This window comes from Pelecanus crispus, chromosome 7, assembly GCF_030463565.1.
Source record: "Pelecanus crispus isolate bPelCri1 chromosome 7, bPelCri1.pri, whole genome shotgun sequence".
NCBI classification, from domain to species: domain Eukaryota; kingdom Metazoa; phylum Chordata; class Aves; order Pelecaniformes; family Pelecanidae; genus Pelecanus; species Pelecanus crispus.
Genome location: NC_134649.1, coordinates 14,431,170 through 14,458,297, shown reverse-complemented (window position 1 = coordinate 14,458,297; position 27,128 = coordinate 14,431,170). Strand labels below are relative to the sequence as shown.

General features: G+C 49.5%; 1 protein-coding gene across 1 annotated transcript; it reads left to right on the top strand.

The window, feature by feature from the left end:
- On the top strand, window positions 1-27,128 carry GNB5 (G protein subunit beta 5). Its single transcript, XM_075714168.1, has 11 exons — window positions 1-126; window positions 6,592-6,703; window positions 12,754-12,890; window positions 14,613-14,654; window positions 15,444-15,520; window positions 17,049-17,181; window positions 21,082-21,225; window positions 24,383-24,474; window positions 24,596-24,644; window positions 25,789-25,885; window positions 26,920-27,128. The coding sequence occupies exons 1-11, from the start codon at window positions 1-3 to the stop codon at window positions 27,126-27,128; spliced, it is 1,218 nt and encodes a 405-aa protein (XP_075570283.1).

The window sequence follows — 27,128 nt, the reverse complement described above, 5'->3', positions numbered from 1 at the left end:
ATGTGTGACCAGACCTTTTTAGCAGTTGTATTTGGTCCATGTGACAAGTGCTCCAAAGAGAAGCCCCTTAGGGCTGTTTACATCAAATCAGAACAACTCAGCTACTGCTCGCTATGTGTGGAAATGGTACGTTATTGATTTTATCAGCCAGAATGTGGAAAGACTGCAAAAAATGGGGCTTGGATGTATTAATGGTCTGTTATGTTGGATTTTTCTGGACAGCAAATAAGCATTGCTAGGCCTATAGACTGCCAAATGAACACCTCTGCAGACACCTGCTGTTTCCATGAGCCTGCAACAGAGGTGGCCCCGGGGTTCAAGGATACTTTTTATGACTCTTGATGGGAAAACGGCCATGAGCTTTTCCCCCTAGGGTACCACATTCCTCAGCTGTGCAAATGTTACGTGCCTGTCTGAACTCTGCGGTATACGTGTGCAAGTCTGCTTGGCCTACGATCTTGAGCGTTTCCCATTACCTTTAAGAGAACTTAACAAAAAAAGATGAAAGCATTGCAATCAACTCATTTGCTAGTGACTAGGGGATATGAAGTTCATTTAGTCTGTCTCAATAAAAACGAGACACAAGTGAACTACTGTCAGAACTCCTTTATGGCCCACGTTTCATACTGAGGCCACGTCTCGTATGCTGTGTGCAGTACTTGGGTGAGAGCTGGAAGTAGCTACAATGAGGATAAGGTGGGAAAAGGTTGCACAGCAGTGGAGTGTCTTCTGTCACCATGTGTGTGCATCACCACACAAGATGGTAATAGGGGAGATTAGCAAACCTGCTAGCCTGACCAGCAGGTCCTGCCAGAATGCCTGCATGAAGAAGGGGTGACGCTGGAGGCTTTCTAATCTCCAGCAATTACTGGTGAGGTGATATCCCACTCTGCTGGTAGGGAGCACTGTTCTAGAGCAATCCTGGTGGGGTTTTTTAGATTAAATACAAAGCTAAGGTCGTGAACCTATGTGGCAACTAAAGAGCTGGTCTCTAAAACTCCTTTTGTAAACTTAAGACTTTTGTTGTCTTGATTATGCTCCAATTTGGAGTAGTTTTATTTTATCTTCCTGAATCATTGTGTATTATCAGTTGGAAGACATCCTTCACTGTTTCCTACCCAGAACTGGTCTCTGTCATGACTGAGTAGGGTCCAATAGTTTATTGCATTTGAGTGTCAGATGAAACAATCTCTGCAGGAATGCAAGAAGGTTTAACTAGCTGTGTTTACAAAACGCTGTTTTACAGGCAGAGGAGAGCACTGATTTGGTGGTTGTAGGTGGTGTGGTGTGTACAGTTCACTGGCTGACGCAGCGCATCCTCATGCGTTACATTGTTTAGGAGGAAATTTAGATGTAATGACTGCAAGACAAAAGACAGTCCCTTCCCAGTTTATTTGCTTCTCCTGACTTTGAAATTGCTGCTTTGTTCAGGTCCTTCTTGGCCAACAGCCTATAAATAGCTATTTATCCAGTAAATTTTGGCATGACTTGATAAATGCATGCTGGAATTGCAGGAAACTGGCTGTTTGTTATTTACAGTTCCTGCAACTTTCTCCTTATTATTCACATTATGGAAGTTAGACTCCTTCCAACTGAAACAGCTGCTAGGTGGAAGCAGACTGAGACTTCAGGAAGAATTGCGTCAGTACCTAACAGCCTGTTAGGCTTCCTATTAGCACTGCAGTAGGATCTTGGGCTTTCTGGTAGATCTGGCTTTAGCTTGCTGCTTCATATTTATTTTGTAAAATATTTAAAAACAAAGACTGAGAACACAGCGAGCTCTTTGCACTAGCACCGAGATACATATGGGTAGGGAAATTGTATCCTTTACTTTTTTGAATTGATTTTTCAGAGCTGTGGGTATGCTTTGGCTTGTATCAAAATGCACAATATATCCTTGCCATGCTTGTGCACATGTTTGTGGATGCATGTGCATAATGTGGTGTATAGTTGGCTGATCATTTCGCAACTGCCTGATTTGGACATGCAACTCCTAATTTCAGTCCAGCAGATGCACACATGCATTTTCTTCAGCCAGTCCTTGCAATTTCCCCAAAACCAACATGTGTTGAGGGATAACAGAATTAGAAATTGCTGATTCCCGGCGTTGAGATCATCCTACTTCAATTGTTTGCCTTTTAGACAAAATAATCTTTTTCCTTTGGGAAATTGCCTGCTTTGGAGATTGGTGCTAATCAGTATAAACTCAGTCAGTGTTTCTTGGTTTAGTCTTCCCACAGAAGTATTAGTAAATTAGCTTACAATTTAAAAAGAGATCAGCTGGTGAATTAGGGAGAGTGAAAACTTAAAGACCTAACTTTTGAGGTAGGCAACAATTTGTGACACGCTGTTAGACCCTCCATTTTCCCCAGTGTTCTTATTAATGGAACAGTACCAACTTTCTTCTGTGCATCCTCATCACTACAATCTGGTGTATTTGCCATGTGCGGAAGGTAGGTTTGTGATTGCAGTAATGACTGGTTTTGCCACAATTCTTGGCGATTAATGTTTCTGTAGCAGCTCCATAGAATAATACCTCAAAATAGCCTCAAAATATATGAAGCCAAGGGTCAGCTTGCCTTTGCTCCATCGGGAAGAGTCAGAGAAAAAAGCTGTTTATAAGAAGCTGTCCTTGTTTTAGACAACTTGGAAGCTCACTGCTGCTGAGGACATAGCAGCCAGTTTGGAAGTGGTCAGCTTTCTAGGGAATGGTCAGTATGAAGCCACAGCAACAAATACTTTCATGTGCCAGTTGTTACGGCACAATTAATGGATCGTAACATTACAAAGTGGAGTTCAGTTACTTGTTGCTGGTTCTCCATATATTCCGCATACCATACCTCCTGTGCAGGATATTTTCACAGCCTTTTGTCCTGTGCCAATGTGTTTTGAAACTCATCTGAAAGCAGAGACCAGACTAAGAGGACCCATACTTTATCCACTGCTGCTGACTGAACTGCCATTTCAGATTAAACGTGCTTTCAGCATAGTGAATTCTAATACTCTGTTAACAAATTATTTACTACTTACAATTTTTTTTAAAGCAATTGCTTGTACATTTTTGGAAATACATTGCCTTCAGTACGGTTAGATTTTATGAAAAGGGGGAGACAAAAAACCTTGATTGTTTACCAAATGGTAACATTTTTCTTTTTTAATTGACCTAGTACTATGTTATCCTCTAAATTAATCCAACCCTGGTTCTTTTTATTTAAAGCTTCCAAATGGCTTTACTCTAACCGGTGGTTTTTGCATGGTTAGCTAATGACTATATGAGTAGTTAAGCGGCTTGGTCAGATGAGCTAAATACTTTTTTTTAATGCAAACTAATGAAATACATGTTATGTATCACACACTTCTATAGCTCACTCTATTTAGCAGAGGCTTCTCTTTCACCTCATGGCTCTGCTTATCCCTGTCATCTTGGGACCAGTATCATGTGTCAGTCTGAACATGTATGTTCCCAAAGACACTCAGCTGTGCTGTTCTTTGTAGATTTTTCTAATCCCATTCCCCAAGGCAGTGAGTCTGTTCACATCAGTAAGGCAAGAAAGTCTGGGTTTTTCACTGTCAGAACTGTGCCAACTATCTGACATACAGGTGTTATCTAAGCCAAATTCCTTAGAGCTGATGCGTTCCTATCAAGGCAAAGAAATTTCCTACATTTTTTGTTGGATTTAACTTCTGGGCCCCTTCACACTTATCAGGTGTCAGAAATGGGGCATTTGTCACAGATTAAAATCCTTCAAAAATGAAGCTGCTGCTTCAAAATCTTCCCCTGCCACTCCCCCAGGACACAGCTGCATTATTGAGTTTAACATAAGTAGGTTTACTTTTTTCAGACATGAAGATAACACAGTAGAAGCTTACTGTCACTTTCCTGCTAAAAGATGCTTTTTTGGTTCTTTTAGTATCAGTTTTAAAATACTGAATTTTTATTTCCTTGGCACTGTCAGTGTGCTGGAAGGCATTTCCAATGTGCTGTTTACACTGAGGGGCTTTGAAGGATGTTCCCATATCCAGCAGTATGTGAACTCCATAGATTATACTACCTACTTTTTCTTTTGCGATACTGAATGTAACTCGATCAATTCTGTTCAGGGTTCAAAATCAAGTTCAGGGTTGCCTACGTGGCCATCAGGCTGGTGGGGTTAAGTCACGCCGGTTTCTGTGGACAATCATAGAATCATAGAATCGTTTAGGTTGGAAAAGACCTTTAAGATCATCCAGTCCAACCATTAACCTACACTACCAAGTCTACTCTAAGCCAATCAAGGGTAGACTAGACTAAACCATGTCCCGAAGTGCCACATCTACCCGTTTTTTGAACACAATGAGAAGACTGGAAACACATCCACTGTGTTTGACTCTGCAGCGAAGTAACCCAGCTCCTGCCTGCAGATCCATTGACCAAGAGAGGCCTTGAGCACGCGGCCAGGCCCGGGCCTGAATTCAGCCTCCAGGGTGACAGCGAAGAGCTCGACAGCTCTGCCCGTGCATCCCGGGCGGACAGTGACACTGCTGCTAAGCCCAGTGTGGGAAAGGACTTTTATTTTCTCTTCGACCCACACTGTGTCCAGGATGTGCCCAGAGTCTAAACAACAGCTGCAAATACGTATTTTCTTATCTCCTTTTTCAATCTTGGCACATCTCCAGGTTGAACAATAGCCATTGGATTGTCTATTTTCTGGCCAAAGGGAGACAATGGGAGTCAATGTGAGCAAAGTTACTCCACGTAGATCAAGGACAATCACTGTAATAAGAAGAGGACGTTCACAAGGAACTCCCAGAGAACAAAAAGCTGCAAGGCCATGTGCCATGTACAGCTCGCTCTGTGTGCCCAGCACACGCTCCCGAGCAGGGCCTGCAGAGCCGTGGAGCTGTGCCCCAGGCTCACACCAACGCCGAAGTGGAGGGTTCTTTGTTCCCTTTGGGGGTTTGGAAACTGGTCCCTTTCAAGAGCTGGGAAGGGCGCAGACCCCAATGTGCTCATCTGTGTGCAGGGGAAAGAGGTGGCTGGTTTAAGGGGAAAAAGAAACAAGCTCTGATGACACAAAATTTAAAACTGAGGAGTTCAAAGCACAGTAGAGAGATGGGTTCACACCACTACGTCTGTCCTGCTGGCAGAGGAGCTGAGCCAGAGACCTTCCGAGTGATGGAGTCTCCTGGTCACCCCTACCCATAGGGGTATAAGGGAATCATAGAATCATAGAATCGTTTAGGTTGGAAAAGACCTTTAAGATCATCCAGTCCAACCATTAACCTACACTACCAAGTCTACTCTAAGCCAATCAAGGGTAGACTAGACTAAACCATGTCCCAAAGTGCCACATCTACCCGTTTTTTTAACACTTCCAGGGATGGTGACTCCACCACCTCTCTGGGCAGCCTCTTCCAATTCTTGACCACCCTTTCCGTAAAGAAATTTTTCCTAATTTCTAACCGAAACCTCCCCTGGTGCAGCTTGAGCCCATTTCCTCTTGTCCTATCGTTATCTACTTGGGAGAAGAGACCAACACCCACCTCACTACACCCTCCTTTCAGGGAGTTGTAGAGAGCGATAAGGTCTCCCCTCAGCCTCCTCTTCTCCAGGCTAAACAACCCCAGTTCCCTCAGCCGCTCCTCATAAGGCCTGTGCTCCAGACCCTTCACCAGCCTTGTTGCCCTTTTCTGAACACGCTCCAGCACTTCAATGTCTTTCTTGTATTGAGGGGCCCAAAACTGGACACATGATGCATGAATGATAGAGCTGAGCTGGGATTTCCTAAGCCTGGGCAGAATCTGTCTTCCCAGCCTGGTATTTTAAAATGCTGTTGGGGTGACTGATGACTTCTTTTCCTCCTTCCCCCCCTCCAAGTGTGCAACTTCTGGTACAAACAAGTTTGGGGTACAAAGCAGAAACACCCTTTTGCACATATTTCTGGGGACATGACGCCTTCGGGCTGTGAGAACGGCTTGGGATGCACGGCAGCGCTCTGCTGGTGGGAGCCCGTGGGTAGGAGGAGGGCAGGGGGTGCCTGCCTGGGGGCCCGGGGGGTGCCCAGCTGCCGTGCAGCGCGGGGCTGCCGGGGCTGCCGGCGCTCGGGGCTCTCCGCACCGTGCCTACTCGGGGCTCTCCTCCGCACCATGCCTGCTCGGGGCTCTCCTCCGCACCGTGCCTGCTCGGGGCTCTCCTCCGCACCGTGCCTGCTCGGGGCTCTCCTCCGCACCGTGCCTGCTCGGGGCTCTCCGCACCGTGCCTGCTCGGGGCTCTCCTCCGCACCGTGCCTGCTCGGGGCTCTCCGCACCGTGCCTGCTCGGGGCTCTCCTCCGCACCGTGCCTACTCGGGGCTCTCCGCACCGTGCCTGCTCGGGGCTCTCCTCCGCACCGTGCCTGCTCGGGGCTCTCCGCACCGTGCCTGCTCGGGTGCCGGCTGCGCCCGGGGCTGGAGGAGCAGCCGCTCCGGCCTGGACGTCAGCGGGGGGGGGCGGCCGGGGCCGGCGCCGTTGCTGAGGCAGCAGGAGCCTCAGCAGCATCCCCGAGAGCCAGGCAAGCAAACTCCTCCTCCCTCCCGCTCTCATCTCGTCTCTCTCCCTGCTTCCTTTGCAAAGATGGCAACCGAGGGGCTGCACGAGAACGAGACCTTGGCATCGCTGAAGAATGAGGCCGAGAGCCTGAAGGGCAAGCTGGAGGAGGAGCGGGCCAAGCTGCACGACGTGGAGCGTGAGTGGGGCCGGGGCCGGGGCCGCGGGGGCGGCAGGGGCGCCGGCGGCTGCCCCGGGCAGGGAGCGGGACCGCCGCACGCCCGGCACCGCCGGCCCGGCCTCGCCCGGCAAACGGGAACGCGGGCCGCCGCCGCCCCGGAACGAGAGCAGAGCTGCAGGCCGGGTCCGCCTGGCCGGGAAAGGCGGGCATCCCGCCCGGGAGCAGGGCGCGGAGAGAGCCGCCCCCGCGCACACCCCCGCTGCCACGGCGGCCGGCTTTCCGTGTCTGCCGGAGCGCGGCGGCTGCGTGCCCTGCGCTCGGCCGCGCCGCCCAAACCGTGCGCGGCTCCGCGCCGGGGGAAGGAGGAAGCGGGCGGGCAGCGCCGGCGGGATGCGGGGCCACGCAGGGGTCGCCGCCCCCGGCACCCCCGCAGCACCCCTAGCACCCCCGGCCGCCCCAGCAGCCCCCCAGCACCTCCAGCACCTCCGCACCACCCCGGCCTCCCCAGCACCCCTGCAGCACCCCCAGCACCCCCGCAGCACCCCTGCAGCACCCCCAGCACCCCTGCAGCACCCCCGGCCTCCCCAGCACCTCCGCACCACCCCGGCCTCCCCAGCACACCTGCAGCACCCCCGCAGCACCCCCAGCACCCCTGCAGCACTCCCGGCCTCCCCAGCACCCCCGCAGCACCCCCGGCCTTCCCAGCACCCCTGCAGCACCCCCAGCACGCCTGCAGCACCCCTGCAGCACCCCCGGCCTCCCCAGCACCCCTGCAACACCCCCAGCACCCCCGCAGTACCCCCGGCCTCCCCAGCACCCCTGCAGCACCCGCAGCACCCCCGGCCTCCCCAGCATCCCTGCAGCACCCCCGGCCTCCCCAGCACCCCTGCAGTACCCGCAGCACCCCCGGCCGCCCCAGCACCCCTGCAGCATCCCCGGCCGCCCCAGCACCCCCGCAGCACCCCCGGCCTCCCCAGCACCCCTGCAGCACCCGCAGCACCCCCGCAGCACCCCTGCAGCACCCCCAGCACCCCTGCAGCACCCCCGGCCTCCCCAGCACCTCCGCACCACCCCGTCCTCCCCAGCACACCTGCAGCACCCGCAGCACCCCCGGCCTCCCCAGCACCCCCGCAGCACCCCCAGCACCCCTGCAGCACTCCCGGCCTTCCCAGCACCCCCGCAGCACCCCCGGCCTTCCCAGCACCCCTGCAGCACCCCCAGCACCCCTGCAGCACCCCCCGCCTCCCCAGCACCCCTGCAGCACCCCCAGCACCCCCGCAGTACCCCCGGCCTCCCCAGCACCCCTGCAGCACCCGCAGCACCCCCGGCCTCCCCAGCATCCCTGCAGCACCCCCGGCCTCCCCAGCACCCCTGCAGCACCCGCAGCACCCCCGGCCGCCCCAGCATCCCTGCAGCACCCCCGGCCTCCCCAGCACCCCTGCAGCACCCGCAGCACCCCCGGCCGCCCCAGCACCCCTGCAGCATCCCCAGCCGCCCCAGCACCCCCGCAGCACCCCCGCAGCACCCCTGCAGCACCCCCGCAGCACCCCCAGCACCCCTGCAGCACCCCCGGCCTCCCCAGCACCCCCGCAGTACCCCCGGCCTCCCCAGCACCCCTGCAGCACCCCCAGCACCCCTGCAGCACCCCCGGCCTCCCCAGCACCTCCGCACCACCCCGTCCTCCCCAGCACACCTGCAGCACCCGCAGCACCCCCGGCCTCCCCAGCACCCCCGCAGCACCCCCAGCACCCCTGCAGCACTCCCGGCCTTCCCAGCACCCCCGCAGCACCCCCGGCCTTCCCAGCACCCCTGCAGCACCCCCAGCACCCCTGCAGCACCCCCCGCCTCCCCAGCACCCCTGCAGCACCCCCAGCACCCCCGCAGTACCCCCGGCCTCCCCAGCACCCCTGCAGCACCCGCAGCACCCCCGGCCTCCCCAGCATCCCTGCAGCACCCCCGGCCTCCCCAGCACCCCTGCAGCACCCGCAGCACCCCCGGCCGCCCCAGCACCCCCGCAGCACCCCCGGCCTCCCCAGCACCCCTGCAGCACCCCCAGCCGCCCCAGCACCCCCGGCCGCCCCAGCACCCCCGCAGCACCCGCAGAACGGGCACACCGCTGCCTCTCTGCACGGCCTTGCTGTGGGTGGGGGTGGGCGGCAGGGGTGGGAAGGGAGCGTGGAATCTCCTCCTCGGTGGAGTCTGAGATTGATTCGCATCCTTTTAGCGCACACCTTAGAGGCAGAAATAAAGCTTAAACCCAGCCTTGTGGAAGCTGGTGGGAATTTGCTTTAATGAGGCCAGGATTTCACACAAGGTGAAAGGACTTGAAAAGGAACGTTGTTTCCAAAACCAGCTCCTTCCCCCCTGCCGCCCCCAAGGAAACAACTTGCAGGGATCCGGTGCTGATTCAGAGGTGCGGGGTGAGGCAACGCTGGAGCTGTCAGTGCGGAAGGCTGTTATCAGCTGCAGTTTCAAGATCCGTGGTTAATGAAACAGAAATGACATGGATAGATTTCAACCCTGCCCCCCCCAATCCATCCATCCCCCCACCCCCCCGTTCAGGAAAAAATAAGCTAACCTTATTTTTATGGTTTTTATGGAGTTTCTCAAACAGGTATTAATTCATCTGTCCTGGGATAGAAAATTCCTTTTGTTTTTATTTCATTTTTATAATTACAATGATATAATATATTGCAGGGTTTTTTTGAGAAAAACATGCAAATTACTGTATTCCTCTGAAATCATGTAGCTAACTTTATTAGAAATATTAGTGGGTCATTAAAACTTTTATTTCAGCAGTTCTCATGCCTTAAATGTTGAAAAGGAATCTGAGCCTGTATCCAGTAATTGAGCTCTTAGTGTTCTGTAAGACTGAGGGACTGGCAAACATTCTTAAATTTCAGGTGGGGGAGGGTTAAAAGATTTTCTTCTGGAGTAAATAGAGCATTTTCTTGTCTAAATTAGACAATCATATGTTATATGAGTGTCCTATTAATAGGAATCATTACACAAATGGAGATGGCCTCATTACAGAAACATTACCATAAATCATCATGTTCCTACAGTATCATTTCTGTATCAGAAGTAGTGGGGCCTCTGTTTACCAGACCCCTTAAGCACATGCTTAAATCCATTTTTGCTCACAAAGAGTTTGACCTATGATTGCAGTAATACCACAACTGTGCGTGTCATTGATACTCACAGGATATGTATGTCTTTGTCACATACAAATTCTGTAAACTTACGTTGGAAGGCTGTGTTTGCATAGCCATGACACGACTGCGAAGACAAGTGTCTCATGCTGCTGTGGAGCAATGCTCCCTCATGATATTTTGCATCATTGATTCTGTATCAGAGCTTTTTTGCACTTAAATCATCCCCAAGAACTACTTCTGCAGAGATTGTAAGTTTCAGAACAAAACGTCTCTTCTGTTTTGTTGTTTTTTCTCCTAATCTAAAATTGTATCTCTCACATTTTTTTGCTCTGATCATGACTTTCCCTCTATGGTTCCCAAAACAAACAGCTGGCTGAACTAGGATTGCCCTTATTTGTTCAACTGGTTTTGAACAGCAGCTCTCAAAAATGTGGATAGGAAAAGGAAATACCAAACGTGCATTTGATTTGCAATCTTACAATTTTAAGGGTTCAATTCTATCGCTTGAAATTTTAGGTGTAGATAAAACGGTTTGTTCTGTTCTTGCGACCCATAAATTTTTAAGGCCAGAAGAGACCATTAGGACCAACTGACTTCCAGCACAGAAAAGATCAAAGACCCAATAGTATCTGCATCAAGTCCACACGTCCTTTTCAGGCCAAACGATATGTTTTAGAAAAATAGCCTGTTTTATCTGGACCTTTGTAAAGCCACTCCAAGCTACTTATTGGCTTTAGCTGATCTACTTGCCTGAGTGCATAATTTTCAACTATCTTGCAACAATAGTGGAGAATGCTTCAAAATAATTATCTGACTCTAAAACCTGTGCAAGGCGGGTGCAGGATTATTATGGCTGTAGTTGGAGATAAGCGTCCTCAGAGAATCAGTAAGGCTAAACCAGGCAATTCCACAGAGTCTCAGCTGCGTTGACATAATGGAAACACTTTGCCCATTGTCTGTGAAACGTTTGTTTTTTCAGATATGTTCTGGACACAAGCATCTTTCCAGCTGCCATAATAACCTCCTGTCCTGTGTTTTCATGTCTTTTGATTGGATCATTTGGCCGGTTTCCATGGGCAAAAGTAGGGGGAAATGTATCTGTTCCTCGGTGGGTTTATATGGTACTTGCTCAGAAACTTGCTTCTGACCTGCTGTTAGAGATGGTATGGACAAATTGTCGGGAATGGTGGACAGCGCTTGTCCCCTGGCTGGGTGAGACTGGTCGACCAGAGATTTCAGGTGAGAATGTTATTCTGGCACAGCTTGCAGGGCTGGTGGTTTTGAAAGACAACTCTTCAAAAGCTAATCCACCAGCAATCAGTCTCTGCCTTAGGCAGAAATTGCTCGCCTGACCCTGTGCCAGGGAATGATCTCAAAGCTAAGGATGCCTGCTGTCTCATTGTGGCAGCCCTTCCTAGCCCATGAGCTTTCTTGCAGCTCTAGAAAAGTGAAGAAGGGTGAAGCAGCAACGCAGCTCCAGAGCGATCACCTGCCATGTGGGATGTGGAACTCAGCCTCCAGCATGGCATTAAAAAGCTTAAGATTTCCTCCACCAGCTCATTAAAGCATGTGAGCTTCTGCACTTATTTCAAAAGGTTTGAGTCAGGCATTGCCCCCTTAGCTAGCAGCAGCTGGATCATCTTGGGTTTCAGCGTGGACAAACACGCAACACAGGGAAACGCCGGATCCTATCAGCTCTTCTCTAGACAGAGTCATTTTTAATTCTGGTGCCAGGGTCTCCTGCCCCAGGACCCCTACTCTGCTGTGAGACTTGAAGCAACTCCCACCCTCCCTGATGCTCCACGTGAAGTGTGTCAGAGCTGCCACAAGGTGCCAAGATACATCATGGCCCCACTCAGCTCCACACTGGGTGAACAACGCCGGAGCAGAGCAAATAGGTTTCCTCAGATGATGCTTTCTCCCAGACATGTGCAGGTGACCCCAGCATGAGGCATCAGGGTTACATGAGATACCTTTTAGTTGCGTCAGCTGCAGCGGGATGAATTTTATGTCAAAGTACAAAAAAAATGTAAATTTGTTGGGTTGTTAAGAATATCAGCTGAAAGTACTGCTATTAAATGATGTATGAAAGAACTGACTTCTCTTCCACCAGAGGATGCTACTAAGGAAAGTTGCTTGCTTGTCCTCTCTGTTTCTCTTTCCCATAAAAGAAAAAGCTGACCCACCCATGAAGTCCTCGATGTCCATAGACAACTGAGAAGTTGGGTAGCACACTCTTACAGCAAATGCCAAGCTTCTCTGCTCGCTCAGAGCTGTGTCCTGCCCTCAGTGTTCCCCTGGCCACCAGAAGGGATGGCACAGCAGAGGAGAAGTCTCCAGCACCAGTGGCTAGTACCTGTATCACGCTGCACCACCACTGCGGTGCCAAAAGCCGACTGCAGCTGGGAGTCTGACATCCAAAACAAGTGTTTTGCCATTGAAACTTTGGAGATTTGATGCTTACCCCCCTCTTTTGCACGATTTTTCCTCCAAGACCCAGTAGTGGTCTTCACTTCTGCTCAGTTGCTTGAGGCATGTGTCAGGCTGGAGGCTGGCTGTGCACTTTCTCAGTCAGAGAAAGTGCACAATCTCAGTCAGACTGAGGATTTCCCAATAAGAGGGGGCAAGGGATAATCTGTTTTCCAGTTGTACTTGGATGTGATGGTCTGCAGGGCTGCTACAGCCCTAGAATTCAAGCCCTGAGTAAATTAATCCGTATCTTTATCTGGTGAATATGTTCATACACCACCCACCTTGGTTTTACCACCTGTCAGCTCTGAAGGAGAGTTCACTGGCTTGCACCGTAGACTCAGACTTCATGGATTAATTCCTCCAAGTGACATTACTCATAAAGATGAGATTTGCCAGGGCAGAGCTTTGAAGCAGGGCCCTCTAACCATCAGCTGTTTGCAGTTCATCAGGTGGCAGAGCGTGTGGAGGCGCTGGGCCAGTTTGTGATGAAGACCAGGAGGACCTTGAAGGGCCACGGAAATAAAGTTCTCTGCATGGACTGGTGCAAAGACAAGAGAAGAATTGTGAGCTCCTCCCAGGTATGCTGTTGGGCAGATGTTTTTCAAAGCTACTGTTGGGCACTATACAAATCTTTCGGCTGTGCTGTGTGCCACTCTTTGCAGATGTTACCTGTGTATATTGTAAATGTTTTCAAGATGCCCTTAAAGCAGTTCATTGGCAATGTATTTTTTCAGAGAGCACAAATCCAAGCTTCTGATCGTCGCTACACCTGCTGTAGCCAATACCCTAAATATTTCTTGTCCAGTCATATACAGATTTTCCCCATATTCCCTACTACAATAGAAAACAGAATTCATCTGAGGCCGCTTTTATTTCCTTGTGCTTTACAGATAAAATATTTAGCAATGATTTCAGTTTATGTGTTCAGAGAAAATAATCAGGAAAAGGGAAGGGAAGAAATGTTGATTCTTCCAGAGATTTCTGCGCACAGAAATGTCTTCTGCAGCCTGTATGATTGGTGTGACCTTGAAAGCCTCAAACGTCCTGCCAAAATTACTGCATTTACTTGGGCATTTTGAGAAACAGTCCTAACACCTGCTCAGGACCAGTCTGGAGGAGGTAATGAGATAATTTCTTTCTAGATCCCCTGGTTCGTCCTGAGCCCAGTAAGGCAGTAAGTGAGCTTGTTGCATCTCACAGCTGTTCATTGACCTATATGAAATCTGTCAGGGGGTCTCACTTGAGGGATAAAAATAGGCAATCTACATTGCAAGCCACCTTCAGTTACTGTGAGTTTTTACCATTCATGGTGATCTCAGCAAAGAGAATAATTTTAAATAACTAATGTCAACTTTTTAAAAGTGGTTAAAACGTCAGTGTGTAGATCAGCTGAACGGGCAAGTTGTAATGCAGTTTTGCATTTTTTACTTTATTTTAAGAACTGTAGTGAGTCCAGGTACAGCAACAATTGTTGCCCAGTAATAAGCATTTCACTTTCGTGATACGGGGAGGATAACAATATTATGTGCATAAGGCAAAGTAGCTGCCATGAGTGCAGCTGGCATACACAAAGTGATTGTGGTGTGCTCTGTGGAGTGTTCTTATGATGGCTATTTAGCAGATTGTATCAATGGATAATTGAAGGTTAAGTAAGTGTAGTGAGAAGTAAAGGGACCACCAGGAAAAGACAGGAAAGGGAAGATGAATAAACAGTGCAGTGTCCATAAATAGTCCCCATGAGTGCTGCCAGCTTGACAAGTGATTTGTAATGCAGGTCACCTCTTGTGTTTGTAAGGCCCCGTACTGAGCCACCGACAGATATCACATGGGATCGGTGAGCAGCCTTGCAGGTGGTGATTCCAGGCTGGGGGAAACGCACCGTGGCTGAAAGGAGGTAAGGGAGGGCTCGCTAGGGGCAGTTTCCTGAGGAGATGGTCCTATCCTGAGGAGATGGTCCTGTCCATGGCGTGTGCTGCAAGTAAGAGGAGGTCTCATAAACCTGCTAAAAGGGAAGGGGAAAAAATTAAAAAATAAGTCAGTCTTTTAAGCCAACATCAGTCATCTCAGTGAGGAAGAGATACGCTTTTCTTAAAGACATAAATCACACTACTGAGGAGTGTCTCCTCGGTGCTTCGCTGTGACCATTGTGCTGTTGTTAAAATGGAGACAAAAATTTCATGACATAACAGACTGGGGGACGGAAATGAGCAGCAGAGTTTTCCCCAAATCTGGGAAACAGGCTAACAGCCATGTATCTGGAAGGCCTCAATTTCTCTCTCTGTTTGTGTGCTTTCATTTAGGATGGGAAGGTGATCGTGTGGGATTCCTTCACTACCAACAAGGTAAGTGAAACTTCGGCAAAAGTCAGATTTCTGTGCACAGGGCAAATGATGGTGGGGTAAGATGGAGGGCTGAAGGGCTCACAGGTGTCACAGGAGGCGGTGGGATGATGGGATAACATGCAAACCTCCACCAGCACCTCAAACCAAGAGGCACAGGGCAAACCACCTCCCGTGACCTGTCTCTGGGCAAAGTCCCTGTCGGAGCACTGGGGTTTATCATGGTCTCCAGCGGGAGGCTCTGAGCCAGCCTCTGCTTACAGGGAGGGCTCCCGGCTGGGGGCAAAGCCCAGCCCGCAAAACAGAGGCCCTCCCTGGGTAACTCCTGTACCAGGTGCCATGTGTGATCACCTGGGATCCTTCAGCCGTGGTGTTGACTCTGAAATGGTGCCACTGCTCCTCCAAGCCCTGCCAGGGCTGCCTCATAGCACCCTGCTTCACGCAGCTGGGAAAAAAAAGCTTGTTTGTAACACAATTTCTACACATGCAGCAGTGGGGACCTTTTGCAGCTCTGAGTAACCCAAATAAAACATGCTCTGTGATCAGCTTGACGTTCATGAATAAGGTGGAAACTGTCAGGCAGGGACTAGCCATCCTCCTGCTGCTCTGCTGGGTTCTGCAGTAAGGGTTGTCCCAGCCTTACATGTGAGTTACGGCTGGGGGAAACACCCGTCCCTTTCACTGAGCCCAAGGATGTCCCACAGAAATACTGAACTTACTACTCCACACTGTTTTCCTTGCACCGATTAGAGGAACAGTGACATCCCCGTTTAAAGAGATGCTGTGTTTCAGGAACATGCAGTGACGATGCCGTGCACCTGGGTGATGGCATGTGCATATGCCCCATCTGGATGTGCCATTGCTTGCGGGTAAGTTCCCGGTTTCCACAGCTGCTTACGCAGAGAAGCTGGATTTGTAGTGGTGTCCCAGTGCCTTCAGATGCTGAAAGCCAGAAGTTTGCGTGCCTTGTGGGTGGAAGGACTGCATTCAGTGCCTCTGATTCTGTTCCCATAATGGCTTGTATGCATTATCTCCGCTGACTTCAGTGCAATAACATTTGTTGTGTAAGCATGGAAAATAATCCTCTTTCAGCATTTATATAGTGGGTTAGGAATTCTGCATGCATGCAACTTCTCTGTTCCAGTTTGGTTGTGTGTGTTGGATATATCTTCTACAGGAGCGTGGTTTTAACCCTGTTCTTACTTTGTACTCTTTCTTCTATGACATAGAGAAGGTTAGTCATTAATGATTACATGAATAGATCTTGCCAAGATGGGGTGGGCAGAAGTAACCCCATCCTCGGTAATCTTCTCCAAGTTTTCTGAGGGCTCAGGTTTGAAAAAATTGAGTTTATGTCGGGGAGAAAACAAAGAGATGAGGTGTTGGCAAAACATCTTTTGAAAAGGGACTGTGTGGATCAGACAGACAAAGCCAGCTTGTGGCGAGAGAAAGGAACAAGGGGAGACTTTGCTGTGCAGCTTGCAAATCTAGAAGGCAGCAGCCTGAGACAGACAGGCGGACGGCATAAATGTGTGCAGAGGGGGAGTCTGGAAACTGTATGGTTTTGACTAAAACTCAAAGAATGGCAAAAAAACTCTGTCTTCACCCTTGTAAGGGAGACACATTGGGAGGGCGCATATGCATTGCACTACCTAATTCTGTATTTCTGTTGCGCTGTCAGTTAAGTGCTGTGCCCATAATACAAGGCACAGAACCAGCAGCTGGTGGTGTGCCAGGATCCCAGGGACCAGGGCAGGGCTGATCTACTGCAGATCTAGAAAAGGGTCAGACACAAGTCAGACCCTTTAGAAAAGAGTCCCACATCTGGCCTGGGAGACGCAGCTTACCTGGTGCCATTGTCCAGGAGGGACACACCAGCTGCAGAGTCAGTGCTTCTGTTGCCTTTTTTCTAAACTCCTCTAAAAGCCCTGTCTTCACACTCACTGCTTGCTATACCATCTCTTCCATAGGAGTTAGGTCAAATTCATTAAGGTGGGTAAATAATGATGCTTAAATACTGATCCTTGCAATGACGGATGTCAACAGAAAAATGGCAGTTTGGCTGTGTGTGAAACATTAACCCTGAGGTGACTGCTATGTCACCTCCCAGTTTATACTTTCGTGAGGTTTCATTCAGTGCCATTTATAAACTAGATGAGGGTAAAAAATACTGAGGCGCAGCTGTTCGAGTTCTGTAAAGTAGCCAGCCTGGTGAGGCAGCTGGGGCTTCCCTGCACAGGGAGATCCCGGACAGCACAATACAGGGAAGTCGGTACTTGTAAGGGTTTGGCAGCGCAGCACTGACAGGTGGTTTCCTTCTTATCACCACTCGCCTTTTGTCATTGCAGTTTTAACCAGTTCTCCTCTCTCTGTTATTGCTATTATTACTCTCTCTAGTGGCCTGGACAACAAGTGTTCTGTGTACCCTCTGACATTTGACAAAAATGAAAATATGGCTGCAAAGAAGAAATCGGTTGCAATGCACACAAACTACTTGTCTGCCTGCAGCTTCACTAACTCAGACATGCAGGTAAACGCATTCCCTACCCGCTGCTCACTGTCCAGCAACACCTAACATGAGCTGCACTCCTACGCGGCGCAAGTAACCTTCCCTGCACATGGGGCACCCAGGGCCGTGTCCTGCCCCATGCAGGGGCTGCTGGAAAACCCTTGCTGGGGGCAAGGAGGATGCTGCAAAAGCTGCTCTAAGGAAATGCATGTCACAGCCCGTGGCCAGGCTGTCATGCCTGCACCCTGCAAAGGCCTGTCCCTTCTGCAGAGGGAGCTCGCTGGTACCTGTGTGTTCTCTGCTCACTGGGTCTGTGCTGGCTTGTGCTTTTAGGAGCTCAAACTAATAAAAATAGTTAAAAGCCCAGCTGAGATAGGACTAGGTTGGGTATGTGCTTATGCCAGCCGGTGGAGACTGTGGTGTTTGCCTGCTTTGTCCTGGACATCCAGCCATCTTTGCTTTTGCTTTCATTTTTAGTATTTTTTGTTTGTACCAAGTGAGATATTTGAGCTTGAGGATGGCCCCACAGAGCCAGCCCTGTTGTCCGTACGTGCAGTGGTGTGTTCCCTCGAGGGAAAGGAGCAAAGCTATCCCCGTGCCGCAGACGGGGCTTGCAGCATAGAGGGCCACAGTGGGAGACGATGGCAAAGCCGGGAACTAAATGCAGATCTGAGACCAGGCCAGCCTTCCTCTGTAGTGAATATCTCAAAGATCTCTTTCTCCAGGAACATGAAAGATGATGAAAGGAGCCAGGATAATCCCCTTGTCCTCTCTGGTTTTGAATTTAATTGAAGCTCTGCTCAGTGCAGCTCTGCAGCAAAATAAATGGCAGAAGGGAGGACTTTCATTGCTCTCTGTGTCAGGAGAGCTGCTGGAAAGGGAATACTTTGTCCCCTTCTTCCAGATATTTGGAGCTCTTCTGAAGGAAGTATCAGCTCTCATTGCTTCTATTTCAGGACATGAGATGCCCAAGAGTATGTTGTTGTTTGTCGTTCTATGGTTTCTGTAACGACTCCGAGGTGCTAATTTAAGTCCATTGCCATGGAAACAAGTGGTGGAGGTACCCAGCGCTCAGGCTTGCTTAGCCCTGACCTTACTGTGCAGGAGCCCTGCGTAATTAGAGCAGTCTAAGTTAAGTGGAATGTTTCTGATGAGATAGAAAACCAGTATTCTCTTTTCTTGTCCATACCTATATGCATTGTGATTAAATCCTATGAAAGGAAAAATAGTTATTTATTTTTCATAACAAAAAAAGAAAGAAAAGTTGGGTCTTTTTTGTCCATATTAAATACAGCAAACTGCATTGATATTGAAGGTAACGTATTACTATTGTTAAATAATACCACAGTGGATTTAGGTGCTTTATATTCAGTGATTCAGAAATTTTTCTGAAGACTTTAAAGAGAAATTTTCTTGTGATTGATAGGCTTATAAGCGATCATTCATCGCACTGGGTGGTGGTGTTGAAACAAATACAAGCAAGCGGGTTGGCCAAGCTTCTGTTAGGACACTGTTATGTAGGAGATCCTAGAGAATCCCAGATTTCTTATCTTTTTCCTTTTACATAACAGCCTCAGAATTAAAATTACTCAGTAACTCTGAGGGTGCACAGCACAGCAGGCACACTGTGCAGGAGCTTTCCCAGCTCTGTGCAGAGCAGCTCTGCCCTCCCGGCTCGCATCACTGAGGCATGCGGTACCCGTCCTGGCGCAGCCCTAGCGCGCGGTGGAGGTGTCCCCAGCGCGGTGCCCCCGCAGCACCCAGCACCCACTGCTAGGTGCTGTGAGTGCTGCTGCTTTGCCTTGGCTGCTCTCTTAAACTACAGCTCGGTTTTACTTCAGAGGAATGAAAGACAGGGTAGGAGTTTAGGAGTTGGTGTGCCCATGGGCATCTGGCTGTGCAATGGAAAGAGAGGAGATCTCGGGGTGGTTCATCAATGATTAATTAAAGCCACTCTCAGGCTGTGTAGGTGCTGAAAGAGGGGGTCCCATCCTTGCTCCTCATCATGTTCCCACCCTGGGCCAAGAAAAGCGCTCAGCTGCAGGGCTGGGCGACCAGCGCACCTCGTTCGTGGTGCCCAAATAGGTCTTGCCAGAGAGAGCCTCCCCCGCCTCAGTATGCAGAGAGCCAGGGAGCCTCGCTTCCTAAATTAGGTATCTGCAGCTCTGCAGTGTGATAATGCTCCCCACGTGACAATGCTCCCTGTGTATTAATAGCAGCAGTTAATTGGGATCTCAAGTGTTTTGCATAGGGCAGGCAGCCGTACTCGCAGTGCGGCAGGGCTGAGGAGCAGGATGAGGCCCGTGGCGATGGCGGAGGAGGCAGCGGTGAGGGTGGCCCCTCTGCCCCTGCCGCTGCTCCCAGCCCCGGGGGGTGCGTATGCTCCTGGCGAGCGGGGGCTGTGTCCCTGCTGTCCCCTGCCTGCGCCAGCGCTGCCGCTTGCCACCAGGCGAGGATGCCCACCCAGCGCTGACGGAGCCCCTCGTGCAGCAAGCCGGAGTCTAATGGCAAAGGTTGTTAATTACCTTCTGGGTTTGGGTTTTTGGAGTTTGTTTGGTTTGGTTTTCAATAGCAATATCCTGAAGTTGAGTCCAAAACATTTCTCTTTAAGCGTTAGCTGGAGCTCTGGGTTGGCAACAGACCCTCCACTTACGCTTTTAGCTACTCCTATTCCCCTCATACCTTTCTTACACGCTATTACAAGAGCAAATCCTCAGAGCTGAAAGTCTTCATTCCTCAGCCAAGTACAAATATTCCTTAGAACAGAAGAACAGAGAAGTTCATTGATCTAGGCTCAAAAGCTGGCCAGAAAGACAAGTCAGGGCTTTCTTCTGCTATCATCATCTCAGGGTATTAGCGTCTCTCTACTGCAGGATTTGGAACAGTCTGTTCTGCAGCTTTGCAGACCTCTGTTTATGGGAGGAGTTTTTGGAGCATCTGTCAAACATGTTCAGTGTTTAACCTTTATGCAACTCTGTGAATGGTTTAATGATTTTCTTCTTGAAGAGTATTTTCTTTTTAACTTCTAACTACCCACTGGGATCCCTTGAGTTTCCTCACCGACCATGAGAAAAACCTGTGTACAAGACTGAGAGCCCTCCTAAGTTCACCCTTGCCTCCTTCCACGCCAGCGCACGGGGACCCTTTCAACCTACAGATTTTGTGATTGCGTAACAGCTTTGGATGCCAAGGGGAAATTTTGAACAATTGAGCATCATCAGGATTTAGCCACAATAACAAGCACTGATCACATGTACTTTCTACAAGCACTGTAGCAGATGAGGGAAGCTGTGAGCTATGTTCGGTCAGTGTATGTTCAAGCCCTTTCACACACAAATGGTTTTAGACAAGTGAGAGGTGATGGACTTGTCAAACAACTGTCTAGACAGGCTTACTTCCCTTTCAGAAAATCCATGTCTTAAGCCCAATTACTTGGGTTTAACCTGGTTACTTGAAGCAGAAAAGAAAATTAGAGAGTTAAACAGGTATACTTAACTCCAACAGTTCTTCTCTTTACCTGGGTTGAATTCCAGCAGCTTAAATATGGATAGGGTTAAATGCAGGGGCAGACAGGAATACCAGTCTGGTTCTGCCTCCTTTTTGGAGGATATGGAAATGCCAGGAGATCCTTACTGCCATCAGTTCTGCAAACCCCACTGCACAAAACTGACCATTGTCGAAACACTGTGTAGGTATAGCTGTGTCAATACAGCTCTCCTTTCCACTCTAACTTCTTTCCTTAAAAATAAAAAACAAACTTTGCTTAGATTCATGTTGTTTCTGTGGCTTTGATGTATTACATAATATTTCATGAAATTAAAGCTGTCCTTGGTGTATGTCTAGGATGTCAGTTGTTTCTTTGTGAACTTGAAGATCACCTGCTGATTTTTGTATTGTGACCCTTCTTGCCACATCTTATAGATCCTGACAGCAAGTGGAGATGGAACTTGTGCTCTGTGGGATGTTGAGAGTGGGCAGCTTCTACAGAGTTTCCACGGTCACGGAGCTGATGTCCTGTGCCTGGACCTGGCCCCTTCTGAAACGGGAAATACATTTGTCTCTGGGGTAAGCAGGAGCTTCCTATTGTCCTATAAAATTAAGGAATGTGGAAGGGAAAAGACAGCAAAGCAGGAGGCTTGTGATCTTATTGAGAGTGCTGGAGTATGTGTTGGAAGCCCCAGTGCAATCCACTCATTGCAAGCACATTTTCCAAGCTGGAGCAAATTAAACCCCTGACTGTGGGGTCAAACCCACCCAGCCAGTCTGACTGCAGTTCTGCTTACTTAGCAAATTCCATCCCGCACCAAAGCAATCCAGCCCTAGATCAAAACAACGCCTCTCCGGGGAAGGGAAAGGCTCAGAGTTAGAGCAGCGGCTCGTACCGCAGAGGAGGTGTGAGCCCCTGTGGATAGGAGCCCGGCACGGCAGATGACTTCCCACATTTGGCTCCTTTCTCGTACCCAGCTCTCGGGAGCCAGACGGGGTGTGCCAGGCGGCTGCTCAGGGCATCGAAGTGGGGGTTCAAGTAACGTGCGTGCCACTACGTCCCTCCACCTCTCCCCAGAAGCCAAGGGGTAGCTTGGATGCTGGCTAAACCCTGGTACAAGTTGGAGCAGGGGGATGAGGTGTGGCCACATCTTCAGCTGTTGCTGAGTCCCCTGTGCCTTCCAGTGGTACCAGAGGCATTTAAAGCCCCTTCGTCAGTTGAACACTGCCTGCTCCCTGTCCTAGCCCAGAGGAACACACAAACCTCCTCGCTGGGAAAGTACCCAGGGCATCTTCCAAATCTTGTCCCGCTGCTCAGGGATTGCTGTTCCTGGGCAGGGCAGCCGAGTCATTGGCACGCAGCCTGGCAGTGAGGCAGGCAAGGCATAAAGGTGAGTGGGAGGGGGCTCAGCTCCTTTTCGAGGTGGTCCTGGTCTTTCCCACATCAGAAATTGAGTGTGCAGGTAAAAGCTGGCAGGAGCTGAGAGATGACCTGTCTTACTGGAGGCAGGTCGCTACCAGTAACTTTGCTGAAGGTACCCAGTTTCTGAGCCCCACCAGCACTGGCCCAGGGCTGTCCTGTGCTTGCTGATGGAAATGGCGCTTGTGCCAGAGGGTGCCGACCATGGATTAGGGGATTCCACTTGTGCTTGGAGTCATGGTCCCATCCCTACACAATAAACCTGGACCTTTTCTGTTATGGCTCTCTTATCAAATTTGGCTGGCCCATCAGGAGCGGAGCCCAGCACACTGGCCCAGTTTGCCTGCTGCTAGCACAGCTGCTCTGAAGCGTGACTGAAAGCTAATTCCATCTGAGTGCATTACTCCTCCCGGGCTTTCCTGTCACCAAGCTTGCTTCCCAGAAAGGATAGATTCATTCTCCCTGGGAACAGCTCAGCTTATTATAGGGCAAAGAATCGCAAGCAGCTATGGTACTGCTAAGAGAATATGTCATACTTGTGTCGATGTAGCAGCTTGGGCATGTCTGTCCTTACAGGGACTCGCTCAATTCATCACGTGCAAAATACCACTTCAGTGAAGATCTGTCTTATATCGTGTCAATGCAGGTATAGGCAAAACAGTGCAACCTGAAGGTATGGTAGCATAGAGAGACTCCCTTTATATTGTGCCTATGTAATACAGTAACCTTGAGCCGGAATAAGCAATGCCAATACATCAGTGTATAGACTGGGAGCTATTGCATTTAACAACTTAACTGAAAATCCCAGCCCTCCTGGGTGAGCTCAGGGCTGCGTCCCAGGCTGTTGTGCTCAGTGCCCTCTGAGCACTGCTCCTCGGGGCGAATTGGATAGCACTCAGGGGGCCCATCTCTCCGCAGGTGATTGCTGGTTTCTCCTTCAAAACCTTAGGAGTCAAAGCACAAGCTTGTCAGATTGGTCTTGCCCCCAAACTCCCAGAGAGGTCAGTAAGAACAGTGCACATGGAAGCAATATGAAGGGCTGGGCTTGGGCTGTGGCGGGGCTTGAGGGGGAAATATGCTGAGTCCAAAATGTTCTCTATCCTGTTTGGTTTCCTCTGTGCAGAAACCACAAGTTGGTACAAAGGAACATTACCTCTTTTAAATGATGACATCATTAGTAAACAAAATAGGATTTCATTTTAACAAGAGAATTAAAAAAAAAAAGAGAAAGATGTGAATTGTGAAGAGACTGCTTAATTTAATTAGCAATCATATTTGCTTAAAAATAAATAACATGTGTGGCACGGTCTGCTGGGCAGGACGCGCTAGCTCGGCGGCAGCAGCAGCCGCCTGGCCTGCCCCGTGCTTCCCACGCAGCCTCAGAGAGGCTGAGGCCCCCGGAGTGGAGCCTACCTATGGCCTGCCCCTCAGCAGGGTCATATTTATTAAAACCTCCCGTCACCCTTAAAAGTCCGTGCTCTTTATCCTGTCACGGCGATTGTGACAGCAGCGAGACATCGCAGCTGGGAGCCTGGCTGGTATGAGATGGTTCCTGCCCCGAGGATGTTGCAGACTACATGGGCTGAGCCCCTTGCCCAAAGCATTCCGGGTGCTGAGCACCTTGCAGCAAGCACCAAGAGTTAAAGGAGCTTTTCAAAGCACAGCTTAAAAGGGCAGGTTAGAGCGTGACAATGGGCTGAAATGCTGTTTGCTTCTTTTCTCATCCCAGCCACACCATTGAGCATGTGGGTGCAAAGCCACAGCAGGGGTTAAGTCTGGTAGGAGGCTGGGCAAGAGACCCTCCAGAAACACTCATCTCATTTTCTGTTTCAGTGTATGAAAAGACTGTATGATAAAACTTTAAATGCTGGGTATTAATTTTTTATGTTGGGCACGTTAAGTGGTAAGGGAGTGAGTCAGTTATGCAGCTTTGTGGCATGGTGGGACTGCAGGCACAGGTATGGCGGCGGCACAAGCAGAGCAGGGCCGTGAGTGCCGGTTAGTACGGGACTGCCTGCGCAAACCCCCCGGGCCTGTCTGCACCCCACCGTGCCGCATGGCAGCGCCGTGCCCGTGCTGCTCTGCGGCACCGCTCAGGCTCCAGCCTTCGTGGCGTACTCTGCGCCTCACTGCAGCTCTCCCAGGCTTGGGGGGTACCAGTACAGCCAGTTCTGGGACTGCTTTGCCGGCTAAATCCCCTCAGAGCTGTGATGTTCAGAGCCTTTGAAGGTAGCTGGGCTTGATGAAGTGTATCAGGCACACGAGGGGTGAATGTCACCATTTGCACAACTGTAGTGAATTTTTTTATCTCATTAGGGATGTGACAAGAAAGCCATGGTTTGGGATATGCGGTCTGGTCAGTGCATCCAGTCATTTGAAACCCACGATTCAGATATCAACAGTGTCAGGTCAGTATGTTTCTGGGAGAGGGCACATTTGCGATGTTGAGCACTCCGCTGGTTCTATTTTTGAAGTCTGACCTCATCCAAGTAATGTAATGTGTTCTGGTCTTTTTTTACTCATGCACAGATATTACCCAAGTGGAGATGCTTTTGCCTCTGGTTCAGATGATGCCACGGTATGTTAATTCAGAAACTTAATTTAGGGAAGTTCTGTTACTTCCCAAATCAAATTTTCCTAAAAGACTAGGTCACATCCACAGAGGACTTTAAGTGACTAAACTAGGCCTGTGACACCAAAATTGCAGATTATTCATCAGCATGGAGCACTGGCAGACCTGGACTTCACATACTTGGCAGCTCCCCGCCGCCCTGCAAATGAAACAGCCTCTCCTTTATGTGCAGGCTTGAGTATCAGCCATATTTTATTAGTAATGTCTTAATATTAGCCAACCCATCTGGCCAGTGTTTGCTTAAACTTAGCTTATTGAGGAAGGTTTTCAGTTCAAATAGTTTCAAAAGTGCTTTTTGATTTCAGGGCCAACAGACCGCCTTTCTGCATGGCAGTGAAGTCTGGTCTGTCTATACGTTATTTCCATGTTAAACAAGCCTAAGTATGCTGGCAAATGATAAAAACAGGAAGCGCACGTTGTAGAGGTGACTGGGGATTTTCCGTGAGAAATGAAAACCAAAGATCTGTATAAAAATGTGTTATTTCACTTGAATTATTTTCACGTAGGTTTTTCAGAGAGAGAGGCCTCACAGAATGGCAGGGGCTGTTTGCTGTCCTGTCTTACTCAGACCAAGGACCACCATCCAGGCTTCCCCGTGCCAAGGGATGGACTGAGCGCTGTGCCACGTGGTCCGTCTTCTCAAAGATGACTAGAGATTTAATCATCTGTCTCCCAGACTCCAGCTGTGGCTTAACTGTTGTCTTTAGAGACTGTCTCCCCATGCACCTCCCCAGCAGCAGGATGCTCTGAGACGTAGGAAACCACAGTGGGGAAGCAAGAGGGTGGGGGGACTTTCAGTGGGTAGCCATGGTCCAAAACCCACCACTCATCTCTTTATAGCAGGACAGGCAGGAGGCTTAGAAAAGTGGTTTGGAAAAACAAGTTCTTCACTCAATTTTTACAAACCAGCCTTGTGTTGCTGAGATCCATGTTGACTCCAGAGGAGTGCTGGCTACAACGGGCAAAAGGAAAGAAGCCAAACAGCCGCTTCCCATGATGTCCTTCCCTATCCCAGTTCTTTCAATGAAATGTAGTAGCCATTGCCTTCAGCCTTTACTGAGGCATGTTGTTGGTTTTGTTTTAATCCTAGTGTCGTTTATATGACCTTCGTGCAGACAGAGAAGTAGCAATTTATTCCAAAGAGAGCATCATTTTTGGAGCATCCAGTGTGGACTTCTCTCTCAGCGGTGAGACCTGAACTTTGGAGGTTATCTTAGTCTTGGGATTTGAGGGGAACTGTAAAGTTTTGCCAGTTTAATTTGATAAATAATTTGTTATTAAAAGTAATAGTAAGTACCAAAAGAAACATTTAATGCACGGAAGCCTTTTTCTGCCTCTGTAAAAATAACTACTCTTTAAATAACCTAGCTGGCTATCGCTCCATTGTAGCAATGAAAAGTATTTTCCTGGCCCTACTGAAGGCAGGAAATATTTTGCCTTTAACTACAGCTGGGCTAGAACTTCACAATAATGATTAAAAACATTTCAAAGGAAACATGAAATGTAACTAGATTATTAAGTGCACTTACATAAATAGTTTATAAAAGGATAATAAATGATTAATAGATAGTAGAAGTACGTTGGAGGAGCATGAAGACAGAGACATTACCATTTTTCACTACAGGTCCGGAGACATGAGCTTGAGTCTTCTCTCTCCTGCCCCAGCACAACTGCAGAGCTCCTCCAGTCACCCTGCGTGGGGATGAGTGGGTGGCGAACTGCCCTCCGCTCAGGACAGAGGCAGACGTCTCTGTGACAGTCACAAGCATCACAGCTTGTCCTGCTGGGGACAATGAATCACTTACCAAATTGTCTACTAATCATTCAACCATTTGTATTCAGCTTCTTGCATAAAGTCTGAGCAAAATATTATCACCCTGCATTAGCTGTTGAAGTGCTCTTCAGTCTGTCATGATTTGGAGGCATCCCCCATCTCTAATGACTGAACAGATTCTATATAAGTCAACTCAATTCTAACTATATTGTTAACTAATTAATTTGAATTGGTTCAGCATTTAGTATGGATAGCTCAGCAGTGGAGCAGGGGTGTCAAACAGGAGCACAGCTAGCTTGGGGGAAGCCATGGTCAGGGCTCGCTGTGTGCAGAGGGTGGCATGGGAAAGGCTGCGTTGTGGCTCACCGGGTGATGAAGGCCCTTGCTGCAGTCAAGACGTGTTACCCACTTAAGACCTCACTTTGTAAAATCTCATTCTCTTTGTAGGTCGCCTACTGTTTGCGGGCTATAATGATTACACCATAAATGTCTGGGATGTGCTGAAAGGGTCCCGTGTATCCATTCTGTTTGGACATGAAAATCGTGTCAGCACCTTGCGGGTCTCTCCCGATGGGACGGCATTCTGCTCGGGCTCCTGGGACCACACTCTCCGAGTAAGTGCTGGGAGCACTTGGGTTCTTTCTGTTGCGGTTTAA

Excerpts from the sequence above, each read along its gene's own strand:
- GNB5 (XM_075714168.1), top strand. The coding sequence starts at position 1 with ATGTGTGACCAGACCTTTTTAGCAGTTGTATTTGGTCCATGTGACAAG. Across the intron at positions 12,891-14,612 it reads GAATTGTGAGCTCCTCCCAG|GATGGGAAGGTGATCGTGTG; the intron begins GTATGCTGTTGG and ends GCTTTCATTTAG. Across the intron at positions 24,645-25,788 it reads CTGGTTCAGATGATGCCACG|TGTCGTTTATATGACCTTCG; the intron begins GTATGTTAATTC and ends TTTTAATCCTAG.